The 26,931-nt window shown below is 38.8% G+C and overlaps 1 protein-coding gene across 6 annotated transcripts in view; it reads left to right on the top strand.

Moving 5' to 3' along the window:
• The window catches only part of pcnt (pericentrin), a 92,339-nt gene that overhangs the window by 17,439 nt on the left and 47,969 nt on the right, over nt 1–26,931 (top strand). For 3 of the 6 annotated variants that reach the window (XM_061968118.2, XM_061968117.2, XM_061968114.2), the window contains 26 exons: nt 1,590–1,985; nt 2,066–2,284; nt 4,706–4,801; nt 4,895–5,038; nt 5,833–6,061; nt 6,140–6,207; nt 6,276–6,552; nt 6,974–7,074; nt 7,177–7,291; nt 10,374–10,500; nt 10,615–10,734; nt 10,813–10,891; nt 11,066–11,110; nt 11,208–11,319; nt 11,388–11,428; nt 11,517–11,639; nt 11,712–11,943; nt 12,011–12,143; nt 15,348–15,801; nt 15,878–16,063; nt 17,129–17,200; nt 18,959–19,063; nt 19,254–19,406; nt 19,946–20,092; nt 25,317–25,477; nt 25,538–25,704. In XM_061968118.2, the coding sequence (XP_061824102.2) occupies nt 1,590–1,985; nt 2,066–2,284; nt 4,706–4,801; nt 4,895–5,038; nt 5,833–6,061; nt 6,140–6,207; nt 6,276–6,552; nt 6,974–7,074; nt 7,177–7,291; nt 10,374–10,500; nt 10,615–10,734; nt 10,813–10,891; nt 11,066–11,110; nt 11,208–11,319; nt 11,388–11,428; nt 11,517–11,639; nt 11,712–11,943; nt 12,011–12,143; nt 15,348–15,801; nt 15,878–16,063; nt 17,129–17,200; nt 18,959–19,063; nt 19,254–19,406; nt 19,946–20,092; nt 25,317–25,477; nt 25,538–25,704 (4,102 nt within the window). The remainder of the gene's footprint in view (nt 1–1,589; nt 1,986–2,065; nt 2,285–4,705; nt 4,802–4,894; nt 5,039–5,832; nt 6,062–6,139; nt 6,208–6,275; nt 6,553–6,973; nt 7,075–7,176; nt 7,292–10,373; nt 10,501–10,614; nt 10,735–10,812; nt 10,892–11,065; nt 11,111–11,207; nt 11,320–11,387; nt 11,429–11,516; nt 11,640–11,711; nt 11,944–12,010; nt 12,144–15,347; nt 15,802–15,877; nt 16,064–17,128; nt 17,201–18,958; nt 19,064–19,253; nt 19,407–19,945; nt 20,093–25,316; nt 25,478–25,537; nt 25,705–26,931) is intronic. The other 3 variants (XM_061968115.2, XM_072913621.1, XM_061968116.2) reach the window with 2 other exon arrangements.

The following is a 26,931-nucleotide window of genomic DNA, read 5'->3' as shown; positions in this document are numbered from 1 at the left end:
TGAAAAAATATCATTTTTTAATTATTATTGTGAAGAACCTTATTGATAAAATTATGTACAAGCCTTTAAGTTTATATTCCTTTCAAATACATGATGGTAAAGAATATTTTTTATAACTTATTATAAAAATTAATAATTAAGCATGTTTGAGACAATTATCACGATCAATAATATTATCAATAAAACTAATTGTTAATTAATATCAGCATCGTTATTATGATGCTGATTGATGGTAATATTTTATTAATTGGAATACATTTTATTGTTATATTTAATACCATTCATTATTGTTATATGGTTATTATACAGTTATTTTTATTTGTATGTACCCCGCCTTCCGCCCGATTGTAGCTGAGATAGGCTCCAGCGCCCCCCGCAACCCCAAAGGGAATAAGCGGTAGAAAATGGATGGATGGATTTTTATTTTCATTTTAATAAAAATGAACGGCTTGATTTAAAGAACATTTTCATAAAGGCAGCATACAAAAAAAAATACTGTTTGTCCTCGAATAGCAGTCTCGCCGTGCCCCTTTTTCCTGTATTTTCCGGGCTATGGAGCGCACCGGTATTTAAGACGCAACCACCAAATTTTTAAAGAAAAAAACATTTTGCATATATTCGCCCCACCGGCCTATAAGTCGCAGATGCATACTGGTGCGAAAGATTTTGTAAATGTTTATTTATATACCTTAATTGTTTCCAAAGAGTGCCTGTTACACGGCAGTAAAACAGCTGGTCTCACAAGACCGAAATCATCGCCATGAACCCACTAGCTGTGGAGGCTCGCTCTCCAATCAACTAAACGGACTCAATAACCCTATGGTGGCGTTTTGGTGAATTCACAAAACTGAAACAATACAAAAAGAATGCCAATGTAAGTTAATAATACTAACACAGACAATTGTAAACGTGTTAGCAAATTTGCTAATTCAAATGACACTAGCTAGATTTCATTCTACAGACATCACACATGGAAGGTTTAGTCCAGTAATTATGAATTTTTTTAGTTATTTTGTAGATTTTACAAACGTTGCTTGGCGTGATTAATGAAGAATCTTTTCAAGCAGAAACGCTATGGACGGTTTTACTTACGGTTTAAGGTATGAAATAGGAAGTACATTTTCAACCTTCAGTGAGCGAACACATACAAAAGATGGCACCATAGCACTAACAACACACTTTTTCAGTGTCTCTGTTGGTGTAATTTGAAAGTTATTTGTTAAATACAAAACATTACGGCCGTTAACGAAGAAAATTCATAAATTAGCTGCAACGTTTTATAAGCCACAGGGTTCAAAGCGTTGGAAAGAAGTAGCGGCTTATAGTGCGGAAAATACGCTATTTGTCCCCCTAAGGAAATAGACACATCCCCTCCAATGTCTGGTACTCACAGCAGTTAAGTAAATAAACAAAGAGCAAAATCTTGTTATTAGATTGATCATTCATCAACATGACCTAATTCATCGACAATCAGGAATTAATTATGTGTCTGATGGCATCTTTTTCTAGTAGTTGGTAATATTTAAAAACTGTAAAGACTAAACAAAAATGACTGAATGCACTAAATTTGATATCTCTCGCCTTTTAAGGCCAATTCCGATGAACTCATCACGGAGCTGGAAGAGACCAAAAGAAAGCAACAAACCACATCCACCCTACTTGACAAAAGGACCTTAGAAATGGACAAAGCGCTGGAAGACCTCCAAAGTACACGTGCTCAGCTGCTAACTGTCCAAACGGAGGTGGAGAGCCTGCAGGGAGAGCTGGAGAAGCGGCAGAGCAGTTTGCAAAGTGCAGAGAAACTGAGGAGTGACCTGGAAGATAAGATTATATGCCTGGAGGAGGCCCGACATCTGGCAGTGCAAGAAATGGAGAAGCATTTAAGAAAGGAAGAGGAAATGGGTGAACAGGCAAAGAAGATGGAACAGGTGCTTCAAGATAAACTTGAACAGTTTGAGAGCACGCTTCAAGCCAAGGATGTAGAGGTGAGACATATCTCCTTTGAATAACTACCCAGCAAAAATCAATGTACTTACTGTATTTCTTAATTATTTTTTTTATACAGCTGGCCGAAGAGAGGGAAAAATGGGAAAACGAGAAGCAGGAGAAAGATAAAGAACTTCGAGACTTGAGTGAAATTTTAGAGGAGCTGAGAATGGAGAGGGAGGAAGAGGTGAAGGCTCTAATGGACAGGCAGGTCTCAGCTGTAGAGGAAGCTACAGAGAGACTTGAGGCACGTCACCAGAGAGAGATGGACCACCTGATGGATAAACATCAACAAGAGGTACAGCTTATAAACTGCTCATTTGTTTTATTGACAAACATGAATTTATATATATTTTTTGACGTGTGGTAACAACATAACTGGTAAGCACTCAGCGTGAGCAAAAAAAAATATTTTAGACAAATTTAACTAAAGTAAATTAAACGCTAGGTAGAGCAAGCTAAAATGTTGTCCTTCGCTTCGACCTCTATTCTGAGGAGCGTGTGGGCGAGCAGTCAGAGCTAACACTATTGTCTTTTTTACCACCCTCCATTTTGCGAAGGATCATGATACTTGCCACTTTTTGATGACGTATGGGTCGGATGAATGCGGCCCAATCGGCAGTTGCATCGGATACATATCGGAGCTATAGCCATATACAAAAGGGGCCTTGAATAATCTGTGTTGTAGTGACATGGAAAATTGGGTACATTGGAACCTCGTTTTTACGAGCTTAATTGGTTCAAAAGGTTTGTCAAGTTGAGCAAATTTCTCCAATCAGAAACAATGTAAATATGAAAGATGGGTTCCAGCCTCGACAAAAGTCCTTATTTTAGTTAAGGTTTGCGCACTTTGAATACAATATAAAGAGCTATAGAGTACTGTATATCAAACAATCAAAACCATGGGGTGATGGATCAACTTTCTCTTTATTAACAAGCCAAAACAACGAGCTGAACTGTCGTGTATGCGTGGCTCTGCCAACACGTGCACACACAGAAAAGAAGACTCTTTGGTACTTAGCCCTAGTCTGATATTCGATAAGTCAGTTAACTGATGATAAATGAAATTTAAGTCAGTAAGTTTTACAGTGTCGATAAATCCCCTTGTGAATGCTTAAACAGCATTCACACTTTTCATCGGTTTCAGCAGCTGTGTGTGTTTGTGAATGAAAAGAAGAGGGTAAATTCTCTTGTCCTTAAAACAGTCAATCAAGCAATCAAACAAAGTTTATTTATATAGCCTCAAATGGCTTCACAACGACATCCTCAGCTCGGATCCCACATCCCCGCAAGAAAAAACTCAAACCACTGGGAACAATCTATTGGAAGGTTGCCCAATAGATTCCGAGTGGATACAGTTAATAATGTTAGAGTCCAGTCCATACGGAGGTTAGCAGGGGATCCTCTTGCATGTAGACAAGTCGGGGCGCCGAGACGTCACCGACTGTGTGGCTGGGGTGGCCTTGCCAGCAACTTGAGGGTTCTAGGTTTGATCACCGCTTCCGACATCCTAGTGACTGCCGTTGTGTCCTTGGGCAAGACACTTTACCCACCTTTTCCCAGTGCCACCCACACTGGTTTAAATGCAGCTTATATATGTAGATAATGGGTTTCACTATGTAAAGCGCTTTGTCGTCTTTTCGTGTCCATTTTTGGGTCATAAAAGACAGTGTACCAACTTGTCGGAATACCTTCTCAGACTTCTTCTGTCCAGGTGAGAGGAATGATTTATGTATGATCTACAATAAACGTACAGGAGCAAGGAAGCATGAAAGCAGCAGACCGCTCGATATAAACATAGGCACACACGGTAGTGATCACAGTGCCGCTATAAGTAGTTTGTCTGCGTTAGCGCTTATAATAACAATATCACTAATACTTCATTATTCAAATCACGAAATGTATTGTTGGCCGTTTTTTAAAATCTTATTTATTGGATTTTATGGGTGAAATAGAGGACCTCCCATTTTTATTTACGTTTATTTACAAGTTAGAATGCATAACAAAAAAAATCCATCCATCATTGCATAATGATTGTGAACAATAGGCAAAATAAAACAAAAAGTGCAGTTCTCCTTTAAAACTTGACACAAACTGCACTGCCTGCTAGTAACTACGAGGATTGGTTAGTTAGTTGGTTTATTTCGAACATGCAATACAATTACAACAGAGGGAAGTAGTCTTTAAAATCCTAAATTTAAAAAAAAACATTTACATAAAGGGAAGGTGGGACGCTGGCTGGTAAGTTGAACTGAATTGAGTTAGCAAAATGTACAACACTTGTCGAAGGCTTAAAAAACACAGAAAAGGCACAAACGCTAAAGCACTGAGAAGTGACTAGTAGTGTACTAGGCAGCAAGTGACATGGAGGGCTCCCCCTCCCCAAAAAGGAATGACTGAATGAAGCGTTCGTACACATAGACATGGTTCGCACACAGAGGTATAGTCAGCTAGAGCGAAAGGTTCATAATTCGAAAAGTTCGCAAATAAAGGGGTTCGTTAATTTCGGGTCGACTGTAAATGTTGCATATGGGTGAACAAAAATTTTAATTGATCTGCAGTGTGAACATAGCCCAAATGTGCTGTCATCCACTTGAACAATTCAAAAGTAGGAAACATTGTGGTCATGTACAACCAGATAAATACTTTTTTTTTGTAACTTTTTGAACATTTTAAAACAGATGAAATATGAGTAATGATGCCCTCTGTCAATTCATAGATATCAAAGTTGAACATCTGCATTGAGACTAAGCTACTGAAGCAAAAAGTCGCTGTGGAACAAGAACAGAAGCAACAGTTGAGCCTTATCAAAGAGGTATGTAAAAAATTTAATGAATAAACTTTTTATTTTTTTCCCCCATGTGTATTTTTTAAATATACAGTTTCCTGTTCTTGCATTGCCTTGCAGGTGACTGAACGGGAACATGAGCGGATGCTGTCGGAGCTCAACGCCCAACACGATGAGGCGCTGCGTCAGCTGAAGACTGAGGTCTGCTTAGAGTTGAGGGAGAGTCTGGAGGCTGCACACCAAGCTGAACTAGAGCAGGCACAGGTAACTGCTTCGCCCTCTTAAAGGGGAACTGCAATTTATTATTTGTATCCTATTATTTCACAGTACCTATGTAAGACAGGACCACGTTTTTCTTTTTGTTCATGCTTTCTAACTAGTAATTTATCGCTAGCAAAAGTCCGCTAAGAATGGGTAATAGAACTTATGTCATCGCGTCTATTGTGCTTATAAAGCCCTTTAAAGAAACATCCAAAATTTAATCCAGTCTTGGACAAAGTGTTTAACTATTTTGGATGATTTCTATGTGGTCAGAATGCTGCCAGTCCTAAACCTTGTGAACTGATCAATAATGTGACTGTGAAGTCATCATAAGTCTCCGTTTGTGCCGTGTACATGTATACGCTATGCGGAGAGTTTTGGAACTTTTGATTGATTGATTGAAACTTTTATTAGTAGATTGCACAGTACAGTACATATTCCGTACAATTGACCACTAAATGGTAACACCCGAATAAGTTTTTCAACTTGTTTAAGTCGGGGTCCACGTTAATCAATTCACTCTACACTTTGGCCAGCATTTACAAAAGTCTGTGTTTTTAAAGACAAAAGTATGGTCTTCAAGTAACTGGTTGAGCCTCTTTAAAACAAGTGGGTGGGGGGCCAATGATAGACTTTTTGCAAGTTTTTGCTTATAAAGAGGCTGTTGGGACACATATTACTGTTTGAATGTCATTAAAAAGTCAATTTTGTCGAACAGACGACCTTGTAAAAGTAATATGTCCTCTTCACTGGACAGACTTTTGAATATATGCACCTAATGTTCTCTTCCCAAAAAGGCCCAGAAGAACCTTGAGCTGGAAGCCTTGCGCTTGAGACTGACAAACGTCCACACGTCCGAGCTTGTTTCCCAGGAGGCTGTCACCAATGCTCAGGCCTCCTTGAGGGAGGACTTCACCCAGGAGATAGAACTCCTGCAAGCCCAGTACCACTTAGACCTGGAGCGTATCAGGGAGCAGAACCAGACTCAGCAGGACAGACTACGTGAGCTGCATCATTGTGACATGGGTGTGTATTGGAATACTCTTTCAACCTGGCTGATTTAACTTTTAAATATGATTGCTTTTGTTTTTCTTTAATGTTCAGAAGAATTGAAGCAGCAGTTTGCAGAGGAGAAAGGTTCTACAGAGGAGAAGCAGACCAAAGAGATACAGGTCAGGCTTTAGAAAAAAACACATATAATAGTTTTTTAAAGTAATTTCCTAATCTTTTGTTTGCACAGGCTCTAAGGTCAGACTGGCTAATAAAAGCCGAGAGCACCCAATCGACACTCCAAAACAGTCTTATAGCCACCCAAACAGAACTTGCCAAAGCACATGAGACCCTCAAAGAGACCAAAAAATCTTTAGTCGAAGCACAGGAATCTTTGACCCAGACTCAGACTGAGCTCCAAGAGTCAAAGGCCCAACTGGAGAGCTTCCAGACCACCAGTAAGGAGCAGCAGCAGAACTTGGAGGAGGAGCTGAAACAGGCCTGGGCTGACAGGGACGCTGCTGCCCGTAAGCTTCAGTCATTACAATTCTGATTTGGAGAGCATGAGAAAGGAATTATTATTATTTAGTCATTTATTAACAATGATATTGCACAAGGCTGCAGAGAGAGAACCAATGTTGTTATAGCATGTCATCTCACGAAAATGTTTTTTTTTTTTGTTAGTATTTTTAAATACTGAGACAGAGTTCTTGAAACCTAAAAGTTAAGTCATGACCAAAACATTTGGCCACGACTGTATTGCCATCTTGTAAAGTTAAATAAAAAACATAGTGAGGTTGCCCACAGCTACTGATACCAATGATTTTGGACCCGGTGCTAATTTTAGAGCCTCACAGTTATTACATTTTGTGTACCACGCAGTGAATCGAATAGAGGTAATAATTTCATAATTTACATTATTTTTTTGTTTTCCTTAATGCTGTCCAGATTCTCTAGAGGAGTTGCTTTCCAGCCACAAGGTATTGCTTCAGGAGAAGGAGCAACAAGTGCGCCACCTAGAGGACAAAGAGCGGCAACTGCAGCAGGAGGTAAGCATGTCCTGAACGTTGAAAATAACGACCATAAAAATTGTTTGTAATTCTATCGCATTTTGCCACAGATAGGTTTAGTCATGTTGTCATTCTGTCCAGCAGGTGTTGCAGCTGCAAGAGCAGAAAGACTTGCTGAAAAAGAGCTCGGAGCAGGAAGTAGGTCAGTTGTGGGCACAGCTGGACAGCATGAGGGCAAGTCGTCAAGAGTTAGGAGGTGAGGCATGATTGCAGCCGTTTGATCAAATGTATCAATTTAAGACACTATTAAAAAACGGTACAGGTGGTCTTTACTCTTCGTGCAAGTTCTTTGCAAGTCCAGTTTTAACGTTAGTCGGAATCTTTTACCAAATTCAACACCTAAGTCACTGAGACTGTACACACACTTAAATACAGCGGGACCTCGATTTACAAACTTACTTGGTTATTGAGCAGGGTTTGTATATAGAACATTTTGTATAAAGAAGCAACTTTTTCCATAAGAAACAAAGTAAATATGAATATTGTGTTCCAGCCTTGACAAAAGTCCCTGATTTAGGTAAGGTTTGTACACTTTGAACACAATATCAAGTGCTATACATTACTGTATATCAAACAACCATAACAGGTGATGGATCAACTTTTCTTTTGATTAACAAGCCAAAACAATGACAACAAGCTCAGCACATACAGAAGACACACACCAAAGTCTCCGTGGTGGTCTCACAAATTACAAAAATCCTTAACTTTAACTACCATATTGCTACAATAATAAAAATTTCAAAAGAAAAATCATATCACAGTTGTTCCTTACAGAACGAGAAAGGCTTCGAAAGGCAGGGGATGTGCATGCTGCTGCGTGCTGAGCGGAACACGACACGAGATGAGCTCAGAGGGGAGGGGGAATGAGGGCTGTGTGTGCATTAGTGCTCTGGACAGACACGCTGAAATGAGAAAGTTTCCTTGTCTTACTGTGGGGAAAAAAAGTCCTCTTGTCACAATTGGAGACTTGCTCAATCTCTTCAATGCAATGAATGAAGCGTCCGCTTACGGACACACTATTCGCACACATAGGCACTGTAGGAGCCTAAATGCTGTTTGAGTTGATTTACTTTTTTTTTGGGGGGGGGGGTAAAATAAGTTTGAAATGTTTGAAATACACACATACATAACATTAAAATTGGATGTATTCACTGCGTTGTACATTGATCTGGTCGCCTTGGCGACTGAGAGCACCCATCAGTTGGGAATTTTCAGGACGATCAAAAAAGCTGCTTTTCAGGGGGCCAAGCAGTGAGCTCTTTAGGGAATTACACAGGTGCGTCGAGGTGTACTTTTTCCTTGGTGAGCCGAGGAAGGAGAAGACAGTGTGTCCAGGGTTGGTTTGAGTATAAGGCTGTGAAGACTTATCCGCGTCCTCTTTGGTCTTCACCTTCAGTTTCAACGCTGTGTTCTTCCACTTTGTGATCTCTGCCTGGTGGCTGAAAACCAACTTGTCTAACTAAATGTGTGATTTTGAGATTAAGCTGTTTGATTGCATATATGGCGCAAGGATCTGAGTGGTAATTTGGTTTTGGACTCAAGGTATTATGGGTAATGGCAGTCAGGTGCGGGGGAATCGAGCCACACAGTTTTTTGACCTCACTCTTACTTTTTCTTACTCTTACTTTTTCTAACTCTTTTCTACTGTAACAAACTCGCTTCATTTTGCCATTCATTTGTTCCCACGTCGTTATTGTTTTACGTTTTTGAATGATTGAGTTCACAAGTAAACGATACAAAACGAAGAGGAGCGTCTAGAGTTTTGTTTGTTGTCGCCTCAGCAAGCGGGAGCAGGAGAAAGTAGAGGAGCGTCAAGCTAAAGGCTTCATTAGGAATCAACAGGCACATTAGGCTCAGCACAAAAGTTCATAAACCGAAAAGTTCACCAATAGACGGGTTCGTAAACCGAGTTTTCACTGTAGTTGCCATCGTTTGAATTCATAAGGTTCCGATTCCTCGTTTTGATTTTTAAATAGACAGGGTCATCATTTAAGTTTGCATGGAATAAATGATTATTTTTTGAGTAAATTAGTAACTACACCAAAATGTCCCTTTTAAAAAAAAATAAATTGTGGCTATTTCTTCCGGATTTGGAATCGAAATTTGAACTATTCCGGTAGATTTGGGATGTTAGTCCTGGTACCAATTGATGCACGATGTCCAATCCTTTGAAGTACTTATAAATTAATAATAAAAAAATACAAGCAATAAACCAAACCATTAAAAAAGTCCTTACTTTTATTCCTGTGGTTGTGTTGCAGGGAAGGTGGAGACAGGCTTGTCACATTACTTAGTTGTTAGAGGTGGGAATCTTTGGGCACATTACGATTCAGGAGCTATGAAATCTATTATTGATTCATCTTTAATTGATGTATATTGATTTATTTTCGTTTCACTAAATAAGCGTTTATAATTTGCAACTTAATAAAAACCCAATTCATTTGGAATAAGAACATTTATTAAATTAATGAAAATGTGTGCAAAACTAGAACACAAGTGCTTGATAATAAAGTAGCTGGTCGGATCTCTCGGTGAAGTGGCTCGCTGTAGTCCGCCAAATTTTAGAACTGCCTGCATTACTTTATTTACAATAAATAAATGGATTATCAATTGACGTTTACTTATCTATTCTATAATCGTCCATGTTCGAATTGCAATGCATCTAAAAAACTATTATTTCCCCCACCACTATTAGTTATGATTGTCACATTTTCAAAAGATACCCTGCTTTATCCTTTGACTGGGCATGCAGCAAATGTGGATTTTTCCACTTTCTGAACATTTTTCGTTGTCTAATTTCTAGGGCTGTCTTCGACTCAGGATTTTCATAGTTAAATCTGATTTGTTAGATTATGCCTATAGTTGACAATAAGTCGAATCAATGGCGTCTTTGTGATATGTAGTATAAACTGACTGGTCACTCGGTGTCAGTCACGACACATTGACTACAGTACCTCTTGCAAAGCTCAATCAAGCAGCTTAAAAAAAGGACTATATTCTTTAATTGAAGATAGCAAAACATTCCAAGTCAACCTGACTAATTTCACTTATCACTTATCTTTTCTTTGACGCTTTATCATCAGAAGAGTTTGCCTCAAGCCTGGAAGACCAAATGAGGGGGAAAAAATGTAATTAAAAATAAAAGTGACATTATCCTTCCGTATCATGTCGGCGTATGTTGTGTTTTTGCATGGACTGGCTCCTATCAATGATGAAGTGAAACATCACGTAAATAATTAATGAAGCATCTGTTAAACTTGTATTTCTGTCACACGCAGAGCTTAAGGAGCAGCTGTTGGCTCGCTCGTCCCGCGTCGATGACATTGAGCGCCTCAAAGTGGAATTTAATGAACAAAAGCGTGAAATCAAAGAGCAGAACGAGGTTGAGCTGGAGAGCCTGCGGAGGTACGAGAATGCCAAAAGACACGTCTTTTCACAGTCATGTCTTTATAGGTTGTTTCATTGGAACACAAAATAACCTCACATTATTTTAACACTGACAAATGCTACCTGCTTCAGATACTTTGAGCAGCGTTTGCGAGTGTCGGACGAGAGCTACCGAGAAGAAATCGCTCTGCTCCAGCTTAGACTGGTGGAAGCCGCTTTGGAGGAGTCTGTGCTTAAAACCACTGACAGCAGGTAGGCCACAAAAGTTACTTGATAAATGTCCTGAGATTTGTTCGATTACGATCTTTTCTCATCGTGAATCCATTTCAGTTTTGTCTCAGAAGGTCCGACTGAAGAGGAGGAACATGCCGAACAATCTGACACCAACCTCAAACTGGAGGAACAGAAGGTGAAGCAGCATGTTTGTAAACAATAAAGATAGACTTGGAAATACTTGATTAGTTTATTGCATATTGACACAATTAAGGCAAAGTTTCATCAAGTTTGCTTTCTAAAGAAGATCATTATGTTGAGATGCAGCCGTCGAGCAAAGATATTTACTTAAATGTCATGATCCATCCAGGAAGTGCTTGACACCCCCCTTGAAGAGGAGCTCACTGTGGAGCAGGTAAGACCAGCCAAATGCATATTTGCTAACCTGAAAATAGGACTTTTACCACTTTGTCTTATTTCTATTGACGTGTATTAATGTTGCTGCTTTGTAGGTGCCTTGTGACCTGACGGACCATTACGATGGCGAGCTGCAGAAGATTAAAATGTGTCATTCACTTGATCTTCAGCAACTCAGGGCCAAACTCTCTGGCCATCACTTGCAAGGTTCCTTTACATGCCTAAAACATGCATCTTTTATGTGGAGAATTATTTACCATTCATCTCTCCCACAGAGGTCACTCGTGTCCAATTGGAGGCTGCAAGACAAGTAGAGGTGAGGATATGAGGCAATATAGAAAATAAATGCGTGCTGGTTGTACTGTAGCTGAGTTTGTGCCATTTGTGATAATCGTTTAATTCAGGTAGAGGTAGAACAAAGGTTATGGTGTTTCACTGAGGAGCTGCACACAAGATTGACCCTCATTCACACCTTGGAGAACACAGTGGCCATCATGGACAAGCAACACAATGCAGAGCTGCAGAAGGTACAATTCTTGAACCATGTAGAACACTGGTATTGTGATCATTTGCAAGTTAAAATTATGTTTCCGCTGTAGTTGAAACAGGACTTTGATGAAGAGCGCACTTGCCACAAGGAAGCACTGATGCATGAGAAGAAACATGCGCTGGAAGAAGTAACTCGCATACAAAAGGAGCTCCAGGAGAAGCATGAAGCCTGTAGGACTGATTTCTTACGACAGCTGGAAGAGAAGACCTGCTTGGAAAAATCTCTCATGGAGGAAAAGGACAAGTTGATATCTCTCCAGACCACACTCGATAACAGTGAGGGTAAGCTTCTTGATAGTTATCTGACCGAACGTTATGCTGATAATATGACTCTCCTCCGCTTATGTAGACTCAAAGGCTCTAAAAGCCAACAATGATATGGAGCTCCAAAGTGAGAAGAACAGCATGGCAAAGGAGATGAAAGAACTTGCCGTTTTGCTCCAGCAGCAAGCTGACCAGTGTCTTAAACAAACCCAAGACAGGTCAGAGATGTACACACATACATACCTAAATATGAAATCAACAGTTGAATACTGCATCCTTTCACACACACCAAGTTATTTGGACACTGTCTAAAAGCAGTGGTACTTCTCCCTCAAAGTACCCTAACTTTCAGTATTTTGAGATATGAGTAAGTGTTTTGTTATGCTTTATGTATTGAGCATATATTTGGGTTACGAGCCCCCCCCAACGCTAGTTGGTGTCGTGAATGTCAGAATGAACCCCGTAAGATTCGCCCCAGAACATCCAGTTTTACTCGCTAGCGTAAGCTTATAGCTAGACAGGGTTTCCCTAAGATTGCCAAAATACCTGTGACGGTGCGAGCGTGGTAATCATGACGTCATTGTATAATTTGCTATGATGATAAAGAAAATAATCTTTAAAAAGGCAAAAAAAAAATCCATACATTTAAAAACAAATCTATTATCATTTACCATATAAACAAAGACTTAAAAAGCTGCAAGAATATCTTTGAATTTAAAAGGAGTTACAAAAAGAAACAACTGGAATTATATCAAACTGATTTTTGATTTTGATTGGAACATGTCATTTTGAAAATGCTTAAACGAAAATTAAAAGTATGTTGGAGTTCGGGTGTTGGTGGAGGGAACAGTTATAAAGTCATCTAAATAATTTGTGTTAAAAAGGGGGCAGATAAATATAAGAAAAGTATTCTTCCATCTGCTCCTTTCTGATCATGGAAATGTATAAGAAACAAAACACAATGAAAGTGTCAACTGTATATGGCTTGTATAAGTATTTTCATGAAAGGAATAAAAAGAAATGATGATGAAATGATATATTTTTACATCGTTTTGCCATATTTTTAATTGTTGCTGCTTTTTGTACATTGTACAAGTGTCTAGAGATGTTTTGTGACTTTTTCTTTATTTAGAAATGACTGACATTATTATAAACTGGACTCGTATTTAGAGATTACTTCTGTCCCTTGACGTCCCTGACGGAAAAAAACGAGCTGCAGCAAGCATGACGTCACTCTTGCTTCATGCTGCTGCTCCAGTTGGACTTTCTCTCCTTAAAAGCTGCCACTGTCCTCTTAGTATTTGCACATTTTGTAGATCGCTGTCTGCAGGTATATCTGGGATGTATTAAAGTCACGTCCACATCGCAGACATGCTTCCTACACTGCAGACAGTCGTGTGCGTCTTGTTTACAACACAACATCCAGTTTCAGCAGTGCTGCTAAAAAGCCTTTTGGAAAATTCTCAAAAAAAAGTTAAAAATAGCGAGCGCAAGACTTTGACTTTTGACATGGCAGCTATGATTTTGCCATGGCGGTGCGCCACGTTCAGTTACATCAAGGGGAAACCCTGCTAGAGATGGACATTGCTTTGTTGTCCAACCATTAGGAAACCATTAAATGTGGTGTCCATGCGGTCTGTCACTCGACCATGCTTCCTCTTCCGGTCCTGCTGCTGCCCTGCCCAGGTAGAGCCAGTCTGAAGGGAAGTTAATGACTCTCTGGGGTAGTGACCCTCCCAGTAGATCGCCTGAAAAGTGTCCACTCTTCTCCCTCGGTACTCTGACTGTGGGACATAGCATAACGAGGACTATCAACATTTTCAACGCCATTACTCGCTATCGGGAACTACTGTAGTTGTATATAGTACATTGTATTGTATTGTTTTGCACACAATATTTCTTATCCAAAAGTTTGTTTTTCTTTATAAAAGGCAAGTTAAAATTGTGCTCTTTCGGGGGGAACAAGCACCTGTTAAATTGATTTAATTTCAATGGGCGACGCTGTTTTGGTTGGTTGGTAGAGGTTTGTTTCGGACATGAATACAGCTTCAATATGATACATCACATATTTTCCATTTCTCATTACAACATGTATTTGTGTTACGAGCTGTCATACAACCATTTGAGCTCGTAAGTTGAGGTACCATTGTATTTAGATGTTAGGGCGACACTAAAAAAGGACAATTATTTATTAGTAAAATTATGAGACCTAAAGTTACGTTGTTACAAGAAAAATAAATTGTTTTATTTGTTTTTTTTGAGAAGGTTTTTTTACGAAAGTGAAGTCATAATTTTATCAAGTGTAACAGCCATGACTGTATTCTTATAAAATTGTGACTTTTTAAATATTTGTTTTGGTGTTCTGTCGTTAATTGATTTTCTTAAATGTACGACTTTTTATTGTAATATTACAAGTCTAGTCCATAAAATTCCAACTTAATTCACAATAAAATCTAACTTTATACTTGTTAAATTTGGTCCATTATTTTTTTTATTTAATCTCACGACTTCTCTTAAATTTTACATATTTAAAAATGCCTATTTTTAAGACTCCTAACACTATAATAATATGTCTCGTCCCCTATTAAACACATTTTGAACTCAGTTTTACACATTAAGAAACAAATACTGGCATACATGATACATTATTGTGCTAAACATGTAGTTAACCAACATTACGTCTTGCCGAAGCGTCTTCCTACTGAAAATTGTTGAGTGAATTGTTGGGATATGAATCTTACAACAGTTCAGGATTAAATTCTGATTCTTTGTGACGATTTGATTCTGATTCAACAGGACTGTCGATTCAAACCGAGGCTTGCAATGTATTGTTTTGTGTACATATATTATAATAAAACTTTTAACTTTTCCTGGAGGTCGCCTAAAAAAAATAATTTAAAAAAAAATGTATTCTTAAAGAAATTCTATTATTAAAAAAAAAAAAGATATTTGAAAACTATGAATCAATTCAGAATCGAAATAAGCATCGTGATACAGATATGAGTCAAAACATTTTCCAGCACCTATGAATGGCTTGTGCGACAGTACCCTGTGCTGGATTCATAGCCACTCTTTTTTTTCCCCCTGTAAATGGCGCCATCAAGCCATTCTATTTAAATGACTTAAGAAAAATTAAAATAATTTTTGGTGCCGCACTGCAATTAGACAGGGATTTACTTTATCATGACTCTTGTCTTGTAAAATGTACACCATATTCATTCTTGTAAAATGTTAACTTTTTTATCTATCTCTCATGACTTAGTCTATTACAACTCTTTTTTTTTTAATTTTTTGTATGTTTCTTAGGAATTACCATTTTCTTCTTGTTAGAACTGAATGCTTGTATGGTATTTATTTCATGGTTAAAAAAAAAAGTATATATACTGTATGTATGTGTTTTTAATAGTTTTTTTCCCCACCAGATTTGAGGAGGAAAAGGCCATGTTGGAGCAGTATTTCTCCCAGAAAACTGAAATCTCTCTGGTTGAGCTTAGGAACAAACACAAAACTGACCTGGAACATGAGAGAGCGACACTTCTCAACGAATACTCCCAAGAAATGGACGGTCTTATCATCAAACACAAAGCACAACTGGACTCTCTCGGCGCCAGTCACAGAGATCAGCTCGTAGCCGTGACTGCTGAGCTCGAGTCCAAGCACAATGCCCAGCTTGTTGCCTTGGAAGCGACCCTCAATTCCAAGCGCAAGGAAGACCTCCAGGGCCTGGAGGCCATGTTTCAAGAAACCAGCAATGCCCAACTTGAGGCATTAGAAGCAGAGTTGTCCCGGAAACACCAGGAGGAGAAGGATGAAATTGAAAACAGGATGCTTGCTAACATGGACACCTTGGAGGCCACATACTTAAAGGAAATACAAGTAAGTTGGCTTTGTGGTGTTATCGGTTTCTCAATGCTTAACTGCGTTTCTAATCTGCTGCCTTTTTTAAAACCAGACACTGCGCGATGAAATGGTGCAGATGGAACAGAAGCACCAAGCTCTTACCAGTCAAAAAGCGGAAATGGTGGAGCGTCACATTGCAGAGCAGGAGTCAATCAAAGAGGAGCTGCGGAAGGAGATGGCTCAGATGCACATGACCAAGTTTAGGGCCATGGCTGGCGAGCTCAGCCATGTTCACCAGGTTGAAAAGCTGCTTATTCTTAAATGTTTTAGCTCTCAATCAATGAAACAAGCTATAGTGGTACCTCAGGATACGAGTTTATTGGTTATTTGACAAAGCTCGCATTTTGAAAAGGCTTGTATTGCGAAACACCAGGCATTAAAGTGAATTAAAATCCATTTAACCAGTGTTTTTCCCCCCTTCTTGCATTGAACGAGAGCGCAGTTGACCAAGTCAATTTCCTTGTGTGTTAAACATACTTGACCAATAAAGCCGATTTCTAAAGTAAAATATTGTATGATGAACAATAGATTGCGCTAGAACAATTACAGTAGTTAAGAAGTCGTGTACTAATAATGTACAGCTTTGGACTCCTACAGTATCTCCTTCGAGCTTCTTCTCTGTCAAACACACCATCACCAGCTTTTTTGTATTATTATGGATAAACGTCCGCCGTTTAGATATTTTACTGTCCTTGGCTGGCGTTATCGACTCATTCTACTTCAGTTTGGTGCGGACTAGCAATGCTATGCTCCAGCTGCTTAACCAAGTCATGTTATGTTTTTGATGATTTATTTTTATAATTCAATGAGTTGGCGACTTGTCCAGGGTGTACGCCTTCCGCCCGATTGTAGCTGAGATAGGCTCCAGCGACCCCAAATGGGACAAGCGGTAGAAAATGGATGGATGGATGGAATTCAATGAATATCGTCCACTTCTTTTAAGCACTGTCCTTCACACTCATTTGTTTTCGTTCAAATAGTTGGAAAAACTAAGTTATGTTGATCAATAGCTATAAGCGAATGCTAGCGAGTAAGACGGGATGTTTTGGCCGAATCCTACGGGATTGACTGACGTTCACTGCGCCAATTGACATTTGGTAGGTTGGTAACCTGAATTTTTGCTGGCAACCTAAAGCTTAATGATTAGCCAAGACATATTGTATCCCAAAAACACTTGAAAGATGGTGCACTCGTTTCCTGACGCACCACTGTATAGCCTTCCCTTTAGTAAGTTTAGTACAGTAAATGTAATACTGCTTTTAAATAATTTCATGTACACTATATCTTGTTTTTTGTCTTACAGGATGAACTGTCTGCTCAAAAAGAGTCACTAGATGCTGAACACTGCAAAGCTCTGAGCGAATTAAAGGCACAGGTACTTATCCAATCATTATTCTTACATTATTGCTTCAAAAGGAATTGATTTAATCATGTCACATGCTGTTTAAAATTAGTAATGTTATATGCATAACGTGATTATTTAATTGGATTTTATCATTAAAATCCTTCCTGTGGCATCTACATGGTAGTCCACATTGATAAATAGATGCCGCACCCACAGTACATTCCTTCTTTCCTAAATAACAAGTGGTGCTGCTTGGTGGTTGTGATGATCTTTACTATGGTTTGGGATGGGGACCGTTCACGTTTGAACCGATACTGTATTGATTCCCAGGTACCGGGAATTGGTACCGGTTTTCAACAGTACCAATTTGATAGTTTCTGTGCGTTAATATATATATATATATATACATATATATATATATATATATATATTCTTTTTTTTTCTTTTTTTTTTCTTTTTCTTTTTTTTTCGGAGTATAAGTCGCACCGAAGTATAAGTCACACCTGACAAAAATGCATAATAAAGAAGGAAAAAAACATATAAGTCGAACTGGAATATAAGTCGCATTTTTTGGGGACATTTATTTGATAAAAGCCAACACCAAGGATAGACATTTGAAAGGCAATTTAAAATAAATAAACAATAGAACAACAGGCTGAATAAGTGTATGTTATATGACGCATAAATAACCAACTGAGAACGTGCCTGGTATGTTAACGTAACATATTATAGTAAGAGTCATTCAAATAACTATAACATATAGAACATGCTATACGTTTACCAAACAATCTGTCACTCCTAATCGCTAAATCCCATGAAATCTTATACGTCTAGTCTCTTACGTGAATGAGCTAAATAATATTATTTTATATTTTACGGTAATGTGTTAATAATTTCACACATAAGTCGCTCCTGAGTATAAGTCGCACCCCTGGCCAAACTATGGAAAAAACTGCGACTTATAGTCCGAAAAATACGGTATACAATTGTTTAAAAAAAAAAAAATACAATCAAATTTTTTTGATTGCAACATTTAAAAAATAAAATTAAAAAAAAAAGGGCTAATTATGATAACTACTGCCCAATCATCTTGTTTCATTATCACATTTCTGAGTATCATTTGCAGGTATTACATTAAGTTGCAATTACAGTCGCAAGTCCAAGATGTTGGATTGCAGTTGTGTATAGTTTATAGTGTATTTGTCATTTCAGTCCTTGCTGCCTCATGTTGCGCCTTACAAAGTGTTAACTCTGTAAGTATTATACTAATTACATACCAGCTGTTTGAATGTAACGTGCATCTTAGTTGCAGTTTTCATAATCAAATTTGAAGGTGTTGAAATTAAAAAGTTAAAATCATTAATGCCCATCAGTAGCATATCAATAGAAAAGGCAATGTATATTAGCATCAAGCTGACGCATTTGTGGAAATGTGGAGCCTTACTTACGAGTGTTTTTTGAGTGAATTTTTTTTGCTGGTATTGAAAATTGCAAAACTACTTGAGGTAGTTTGGTTGAACCCGCTCTCGGTGCTGCTAGAATGATCGCCCAAGTGCAAAGAGTTGGCAACCGGGCATAACGTCAAGCGCAACCCAGGTACCGAAAAATGGCACAGTTGGATTTTACGTGAATCAGTGCTCTTTAGGACCGGAGGGATTCAACAGTCACTGCCAAAAAGTACCAGATTCGGTACCCATCTCTAACTACGGCGGATGCCACACAGTGTGTTGCAGTATAAGTCGCCAAACTCTGCTTATCTTACCTTCTTCATCCACATCATCTTCTCAGGTTTTACAGCTGGAGCAACAAAACAGCGCTGCTCTTCAGGAACTGACGCACGCATACGTCGCTGAGAAAGAACAACTCTCCCAGCAGCACCAACTCCAACTACAGGTGAAAATGCACGCTACTCTCGTGTACGTCAGTTTATCTCTGTGCCTCTAACAGCCCATCAGAGAAAGGATTACATAGTCACCCAGGTCTCATAATGGTGTGTTTGTGCGAAGCTTGTTCTGAGGATTTATTTGTGTTCCGAGCCTTTGAGCGGCATTACTAAACCAGTAGACTCTGTTGTCTGTCGTAGGAGCTGAAGGGAATCTCTGCCCGAGAATTGGAGGCATGTCGCAGGGAGCTTGAAGAGGGGTCGTCGAGGCAACGGCAGCACTTCCTGGAGGAGGCGGAGCTCCTCAAAGTCCAATCAGGGGAGAGACTGCAGGACAGGATTAATCATCTGACGGTAAAAGACACATTTTTAAAATTCTTTCCTTCTGCTTCTTACTCTTAAAACATAAGTTGAGGTATTTTCCAGTTCGTTTTGTGTTTTTCATATATTCATCCAGCAGTGTGACTTTGAAACATTATGTAATCTCTGTGGATTATTGAGAACTGTTGTGTGCGTTGCCCCTCTTAATCTCCAGATGCACCAGTTCATTCGAAGGGTTATTTTATTTTTTCTATTGGACGCTTTCCCAGTGGAGCTTTATTCAAACCCAGTTTTCACATAATCCCACCATCATATATGATGTGGCTTTCTTGTCCGTCTGTGTTCTGACCACTGCCGACTAGTGCGTGTGTTTGAGTCCCAGACCGTCGGAACAGTGGCTAAAGGGGATGGATCTAAGCTTTTTATCCTCTGATGCAGAAGCTTTTTAGGCTGAAGGTTCTTTTTTTTTTTTCCTTACCCTACACATTTAGAATTTTACTCGCAGCCCGTTAGACATGGCAGGAGAAAACTCTGATGAACAAATATACATGTAACAGTTTCTTTTCTTCAAGGCTGATTTTGAGCAGCAGAAAGAGGCGGAGCTTGAGGACCTGAGACGGACATTCGCGTCTGAACAGGAAGAGAAGGAGCGCAACTACACAAGCAAAATGAGCCAACTCACTGCCCAACTGCAGCAACTAGATGCTGTAGTAGCCCAGGTATTGTTATACTATACTATACTATACACACATGCATACAACCTGTGTACCGGCTTACTGTATTTACACTATCAAACTTTTTTCTAACTGGGGAGTGAATACGTTTTCATGTGTAAAGTTAACATTATAATTACATTAAACATTTGCATTTGCTCAAATTCCCTTGTTCGACCATGAGTATTGCATTTTTATTTTGAGGTGACAGAAGATACTACTAAAATTAAAGCATGTTCTTTCACTTTTTCTTTTTTTTTTTTTAAGAATAATGTGTTGTGTACTAAATTAACAATAAATGCTATGCAACATACACTGCCTGGCAAAAATAAAGGTGAGACAATTAATTCCATAAAGTTCTATAAGCTTTTTAAATGGCACATTTTTGTTTGTCCAGAGTTGCGTTCATTTCACGGCAGGTTTTTTGTATTGATGATTCATTTCTTCGTAATGTTTCCCTCCTCCCCTCCTGTCTTTCCATTTTTTTAATCTCGTTTTATTTCTATGCAAACTCCAAATCTTGTAAAGGGTCTGATACGAGAACTTCACAACACAACTGTTGAAAGTACATTTATTTCCAGCAGTAACCAGCAACCGTTGCACAGTACCCTGCTCAGTTTTTCTTTAATGGTAGCCAAAAAATGTTTTTAAATTTTATGTAAGAACTGTGCATCTAAATCGGATTAAGGCAGCAAAATAGTTTTTTGTCTTCTGGGGAGCTGAAGAACTACCTTGGGGTCACCGCTCCTTTGTTCTCACGACTCCAGATTCTCAAAATGTCATTATTATTATTATTATTAGCCTTTATTTAACCAGGTAAAATCCCATTGAGATCAAAGATCTCTTTTCCAAGGGAGACCTGGCCAAGAGGGCAGCAGCAAGGTTACATTAAAAACAGTAAACAAATACATTAAACATTACATTTACAACATTAAAACTTGCTCACATGACACATGTGCATACAGACAAGGTAGACTGCAGTCCCTTCACAGAAGCTTTAAACTCATTCAACGTAACTAGGGTTTGAAGTTTCATCCAAATATATGCAATATTTTACTGTTTGCTGATAAACATTGGCCGTTGGGGGTGAAGAGGGAGGGTTGCTGTCTTTGCATTTCTGAGAAGTGGCAGGGGCTGGAGCCAACCTTTGACCTCAAACCAGTCGCAGCAGAGTAGGTGTGGTCAGGGAGGAGGCTACTCAATCTGAGTGTTAACACTCAAATGAGAAGCTACTCACAGCCTCAGTTAAGGGTGAATAACTTATTGCCAGCTGAAACATGATCAGTAAATATCCAAACGGTATTTACCTATTTTTTTAGTTAAAGGTGGTGGCTTTTTGGGGGTGGGGGGCGAGCAGTGTAGGTTAGATTTTTTTAATATTCATATTTAGCCCAAAGACATGCACCTGGGGATAAGTTGATTGGCAACACTAAATGGTCCGTAGTGTGTCGAAGTGAGTGTGAATGTTGTCTGTCTATCTGTGTTGGCCCTGCGATGAGGTGGCGACTTGTCCAGGGTGTACCCCGCCTTCCGCCTGATTGTAGCTGAGATAGGCTCCAGCGCCCCCGCGACCCCAAAGGGAATAAGCGGTAGAAAATGGATGGATGGATGGATGGATATTTAGCCCACAAACTAGTTGAGCCTCAATGAATAGCGCCTTTGCTGGTTGAAAACCTAATTCCAACCCATTTTGCCTCAAATTTCCTCTGGGGACATGTGACTTTAATTATCTTGAAAGCCAAAAAGGTTCTCAAGTTTTTGAAGAGCGTAAAAACATTTGGGATTTTTATATTTCACTTTTTTGTAACTTTTTTTTTTTTTTTTTTTGCTAAAATTTTTCAAAATTTTTAAAAGTTTTTTTTTACCATTTTATTCAGATAATGACACGGGTTCAAAATCGTAAAATAAGTATTTGAAAACTGTGACATCCTTTTGTTCAAAAGGCCATCAAATGGTTTAAAATGAGGGATGTGCGGATTGGTCAGCAGCTGATCAGAATTTGGTGATTTTCGTGAAAAAGTTTGTTATAAACCATTGCTCATAAATGCCTTTCAATGCCGAGCACCTCTAGTCGATATTTTATTTTTGATCAATAGACAGAGGCGGCAAGCGGATAATTACATACACCATACACAGTTTGAAGTTAATAATATTCACTTCCATTGCGACAAATAAAGTACATTTCTTAATATCCTAAGTAGGGATGTCCCGATCCGATATTTGGATCGGATCGGCCGCCGATATTTGCCAAAAAATGCGTATCGGCAAGGCATGGGAAAATGCAGATCCAGATCCAGTTTAAAAAAAAAAACTCCGGTCCGTGTTTTCCAACGCACCGATTTAAATAATACATTCCACTTTTCTGCTGCTCCATAATTTCCGTTCCGCATTTTCCAGCACACCTTCAACACATCCACAGGTCTGTGGATTCTCACGCAGTTGCTTTTAGCTGCTGGCATTACACGACAGGCTCTTCTCACTCTTTCCTGTGTCTCCCTCTCACAGACAGCGAGCGCACCTTCTTACACACGTCACATACTGTCACGTCATACGTCACATACTGTCACGTCATACACGTCATATGTCACATACGTATACGTCCTCTCCCAGCAGAGAGGTAGCAGCATGGCTAACATTAGCTGTGATGCTAGCGCAGCCGTGCGAGCAATGTTTCCTCTAAGGTGCGCGCCTGCGCAATTGCGCACTCGCACTGCTCAAGCGTCCTCTGCGCACGGCAAATCTATGCCACGCACAAAATCAAATAAAAAAATAAGCGCATTACAATTTTCGACACACGGACACGGCAGAGAGAACCGTTTTCGTCATCATTGTTCAAATATTGTAACGTCTGTCGAGACGTTTATCTCCATTCGGTGCCACACGCCCACACCATCAAAATGCCGAGGCAAAAATTTCCAGATCAACACTGTATGAAAAAATTAGTGATTTTTTTAGTTGTGATTTCCTTCTCTGCATGGAAGTTTAAAAGTAGCATATATTAATGCAGTATGAAGAAGAATGTTTTAATGTAGACATGCAAGCCTTGAAAGAAAATGTTGAAAATCAAGACTACATTTCCTGCAAATGGGTGCATTTCTACCCTATATTTTAACTTTAGATTTATTCTCATATCAAACTCTTTTGGCTGTCTTTTTGACACTTAAATCCAGCACCCCCCTCCACACGTCGGATTGTAAATAATGTAAATAATTCAATGTGATTATCTTGTGTGATGACTGTATTATGATGATAGTATATATCTGATAGTATATATCTGTATCATGAATCAATTTAAGTGGACCCCGACTTAAACAAGTTGAAAAACGTATTGGGGTGTTACCATTTAGTGGTCAATTGTACGGAATATGTACTTCACTGTGCAACCTACTAATAAAAGTCTCAATCAATCAAAACACATAGAATCATCATACTGCTGTGATTATATGCATCAAGTGTTCATTCAAGGCTAAGGCAAAATATCGAGATATATATCATGTATCGCAATATGGCCTTAAAATATCTCAATATTAAAAAAAAAGGCCATATCGCCCAGCCCTAGTTCAATGATGCCATTTCTGTTTGTCATGTATAATTTTGTCTATGTTGTGTTTATCCTTGAATAAACAGGTCAGTTTCTTGTTACCAACCATTGTGTATTATTCAAACTCCCCCAATTCAGCTGGCTAGTTGTTATCAAGAGTACTAAAACCCTTTTCAACATGATTCTGACAACTAAGTAGGCTAAATAACTTTAAACTTTAATACATGCTCGGATAGGCCAGTATCGGTCAGTATCGGTATCGGTCAGTATCGGATTGGAAGTGCAAAAACAATATCGGTATCGGATCGGAAGTGCAAAAACCTGGATCGGGACATCCCTAATCCTAAGTATCATTGTCAAGTATCATTTTGACTGTATGATGAGGCTAAACATTTTACACACAGTAAGAGCAAGCCAGAGACTTTAAGAAGTCTAGATTTTTCTTTCAAAATCTTTGAATCCTGTACACAGGAGAACTTTTTCTGCAAAAAAAAAAGATCGATGGCATTTTTAGCTTTTGTTTAGTTATTGTGTACTATTGACTTTGTTTTACTATAACAATTGTATGTCATAAAATATAATTAGGAACTAGTTAAATGTTAAACTGCCAATAGCACTTATCATAAATAAAAAGAAAGTACTATTTATACATGGGATCTGGATTGGCCGATCTCACTCATTGAAGATCGGAATCGGCAGCATAAATCCCTGATTGGAACATCCCTAGTTAAAAAGAAAAAAACAGGTTAGTTTTGTGTGTTTTTTTTTTGCAGCGGACCTTGATCTAGAGATTTGAGCAAAGAAAAGAAAGAAATAAAATCCCAATGTTTTTTTTGCCCTTTAGAAAATTTACTTAAATGTCCTGTTTTGCTATGGAATATCGTCGATTAACTGTCAGTGTATCGTACCCCTGCGAAAAAATTACACATGGAAATTTGAAAATGTTATATGAAAAAACCCTGTCAGGAAAAATCATGTATAATGGAGTAAGAACAAAAAGCAAGTTAATAATGAGGGTTAATAATTGTTTGCCTAATCAATTGTTATTCCCCAATATAGAAACATTGCTTTTTTGGTTCAGACATATTTTATTTTAGATTCAGTTAGTGACTGTAGAAATTTAAGTGTTTTTACATCACACTAGTTTAAACTGTCACTATTAGTTATGGGTGTTTCTAATAGTTCAGTAGTTTCATTTAGATAATTCCGCACCCCCCCCCCCCACAAAAAGAACTTGTAATCCTCATGGAGCCATTAAGTGTTCTCGGCTGAAAACATCAACTTAGCGTTTTTATTTTGCCACCGTCATGGCGCCTGTCCAGCTTGGCTTGTTTGATTGGAAGATATTAACATGTACTCTCACCCAACCCCTCCCTTATGGGGTTGACTAAAGAGCGGCTTAAGAGAGGTTGGGAGGGTTCTGTTACCTGGGCGACCCCATTGTTTGGCAGATGCAGGTGGCTGCATGAGACATTTTTAATGGGGAGCGGGAGGGAGAGCCAAAAAGGAGGGAAGCTATGGTGATAGCCGAGGCAGAGAGGGAGGCGCGCAGGGAGGTGAAGGTAAGTTAAAAGATTGTCATGATGTCCTGCAATTGTCAGAAGTCTCTAGTGTTTCTCTCTTTGGTTCTTAGAATGGATTTTTAGAGGAATTATTCACATCAAGCTTTTGTCTTGCGTTTTTCCCCAGTTGAGAGCGGAGGTCGGCTGTCTGCAGGGAGAGCTAGAAGGCAAGCGTGCAGAGATGGAGACTTTGGACACCCTCCTCCAAAGACGGGAGCGCGAGGGCCAGGAGGGAGGCAACCTTCTTAAAATGCTCACTGATGACCTGCACGCTGCGAAGAAAGAGCGGTAAGCTTTGCTTTCAATGCTGGTGTGCGTGCGTAAGCACTCACAGTCTCTTTTTTTCAGACGTAAACTGCACCAGGCCAATGACAAGCTGAAGAAGGTGTTAATTGAGATGCTTCGCAGCATTATTGCTACCGAAGAACTGATTGGGCAGAAGATCAGTGCCAACATGTCTACGCAATCTTCCCATCAGAGGAGCTCAACAGGGACTAAAGGGGCTCACGAAGCAGGTTTATGTCATGTCAAGTCTTTAATTATACATATTTAATTTTATATATATATTTATTTATTTATATATATATATATATATATATATATATATATATATATATATATATATATATATATATATTAGAGATGTCCGATAATGGCTTTTTTGCCGATATTCTGATATTGTCCAACTCTTAATTACCGATTCCGATATCAACCGATACGATATATGCAGCCGTGGAATCAACACATTATTATGCCTAATTTTGTTGTGATGCCCCGCTGGATGCATTAAATAATGGAACAAAGTTTTCCAAAATAAATCCACTCAAGTTATGGAAAATAATGCCAACATAGCACTGCCATATGTATTATTGAAGTCACAAAGTGCATTATTTTTTTTAACATGCCTCAAAACAGCAGCTTGGAATTTGGGACATGCTCTCCCTGAGAGAGCATGAGGAGGTTGAGGTGTTGGGGAGCGGGGGGGGGGTATGTTGTAGCGTCCTGGAAGAGTTAGTGCTGCAAGGGGTTCTGGGTATTTGTTCTGTTGTGTTTATGTTGTGTTACGGTGCGGATGTTCTCCCGAAATGTGTTTGTCATTCTTGTTTGGTGTGGGTTCACAGTGTGGCGCATATTTGTAACAGTGGTAAAGCTGTTTATACGCCCACTCTCAGTGTGACCTGTATGGCTGTTGACCAAGTATGCTTGCATTCAATTGTGTGTGTGTGTGTGTGAAAAGCCGTAGGTATTATGTGACTGGGCCTGCACGCAAAAGCAGTGCTTTTAAGGTTTATTGGCGCGCTGTACCTCTCCCTTCGTCCGTGTACACAGCAGGGTTTTAAAAAGTCATACATTTTACTTTTTGAAACCGATACCGATAATTTTGAAACCGATACCGATAATTTACGATATTACATTTTAAAGCATTTATCAGCCGATAATTTCAGCAGTCCGATATTATCCGACATCCCTAATACATATATACAGGTAAAAGCCAGTAAATTAGAATATTTTGAAAAACTTGATTTATTTCAGTAATTGCATTCAAAAGGTGTAACTTGTACATTATATTTATTCATTGCACACAGACTGATGCATTCAAATGTTTATTTCATTTAATTTTGATGATTTGAAGTGGCAACAAATGAAAATCCAAAATTCCGTGTGTCACAAAATTAGAATATTACTTAAGGCTAATACAAAAAAGGGATTTTTAGAAATGTTGGCCAACTGAAAAGTATGAA

This window comes from Nerophis lumbriciformis, linkage group LG08 (genome assembly GCF_033978685.3).
Source record: "Nerophis lumbriciformis linkage group LG08, RoL_Nlum_v2.1, whole genome shotgun sequence".
In the NCBI taxonomy this organism is placed as follows: domain Eukaryota; kingdom Metazoa; phylum Chordata; class Actinopteri; order Syngnathiformes; family Syngnathidae; genus Nerophis; species Nerophis lumbriciformis.
The sequence above is the reverse complement of the archived record's forward strand: the minus strand, read 5'-3'. Positions and strand labels throughout refer to the sequence as shown.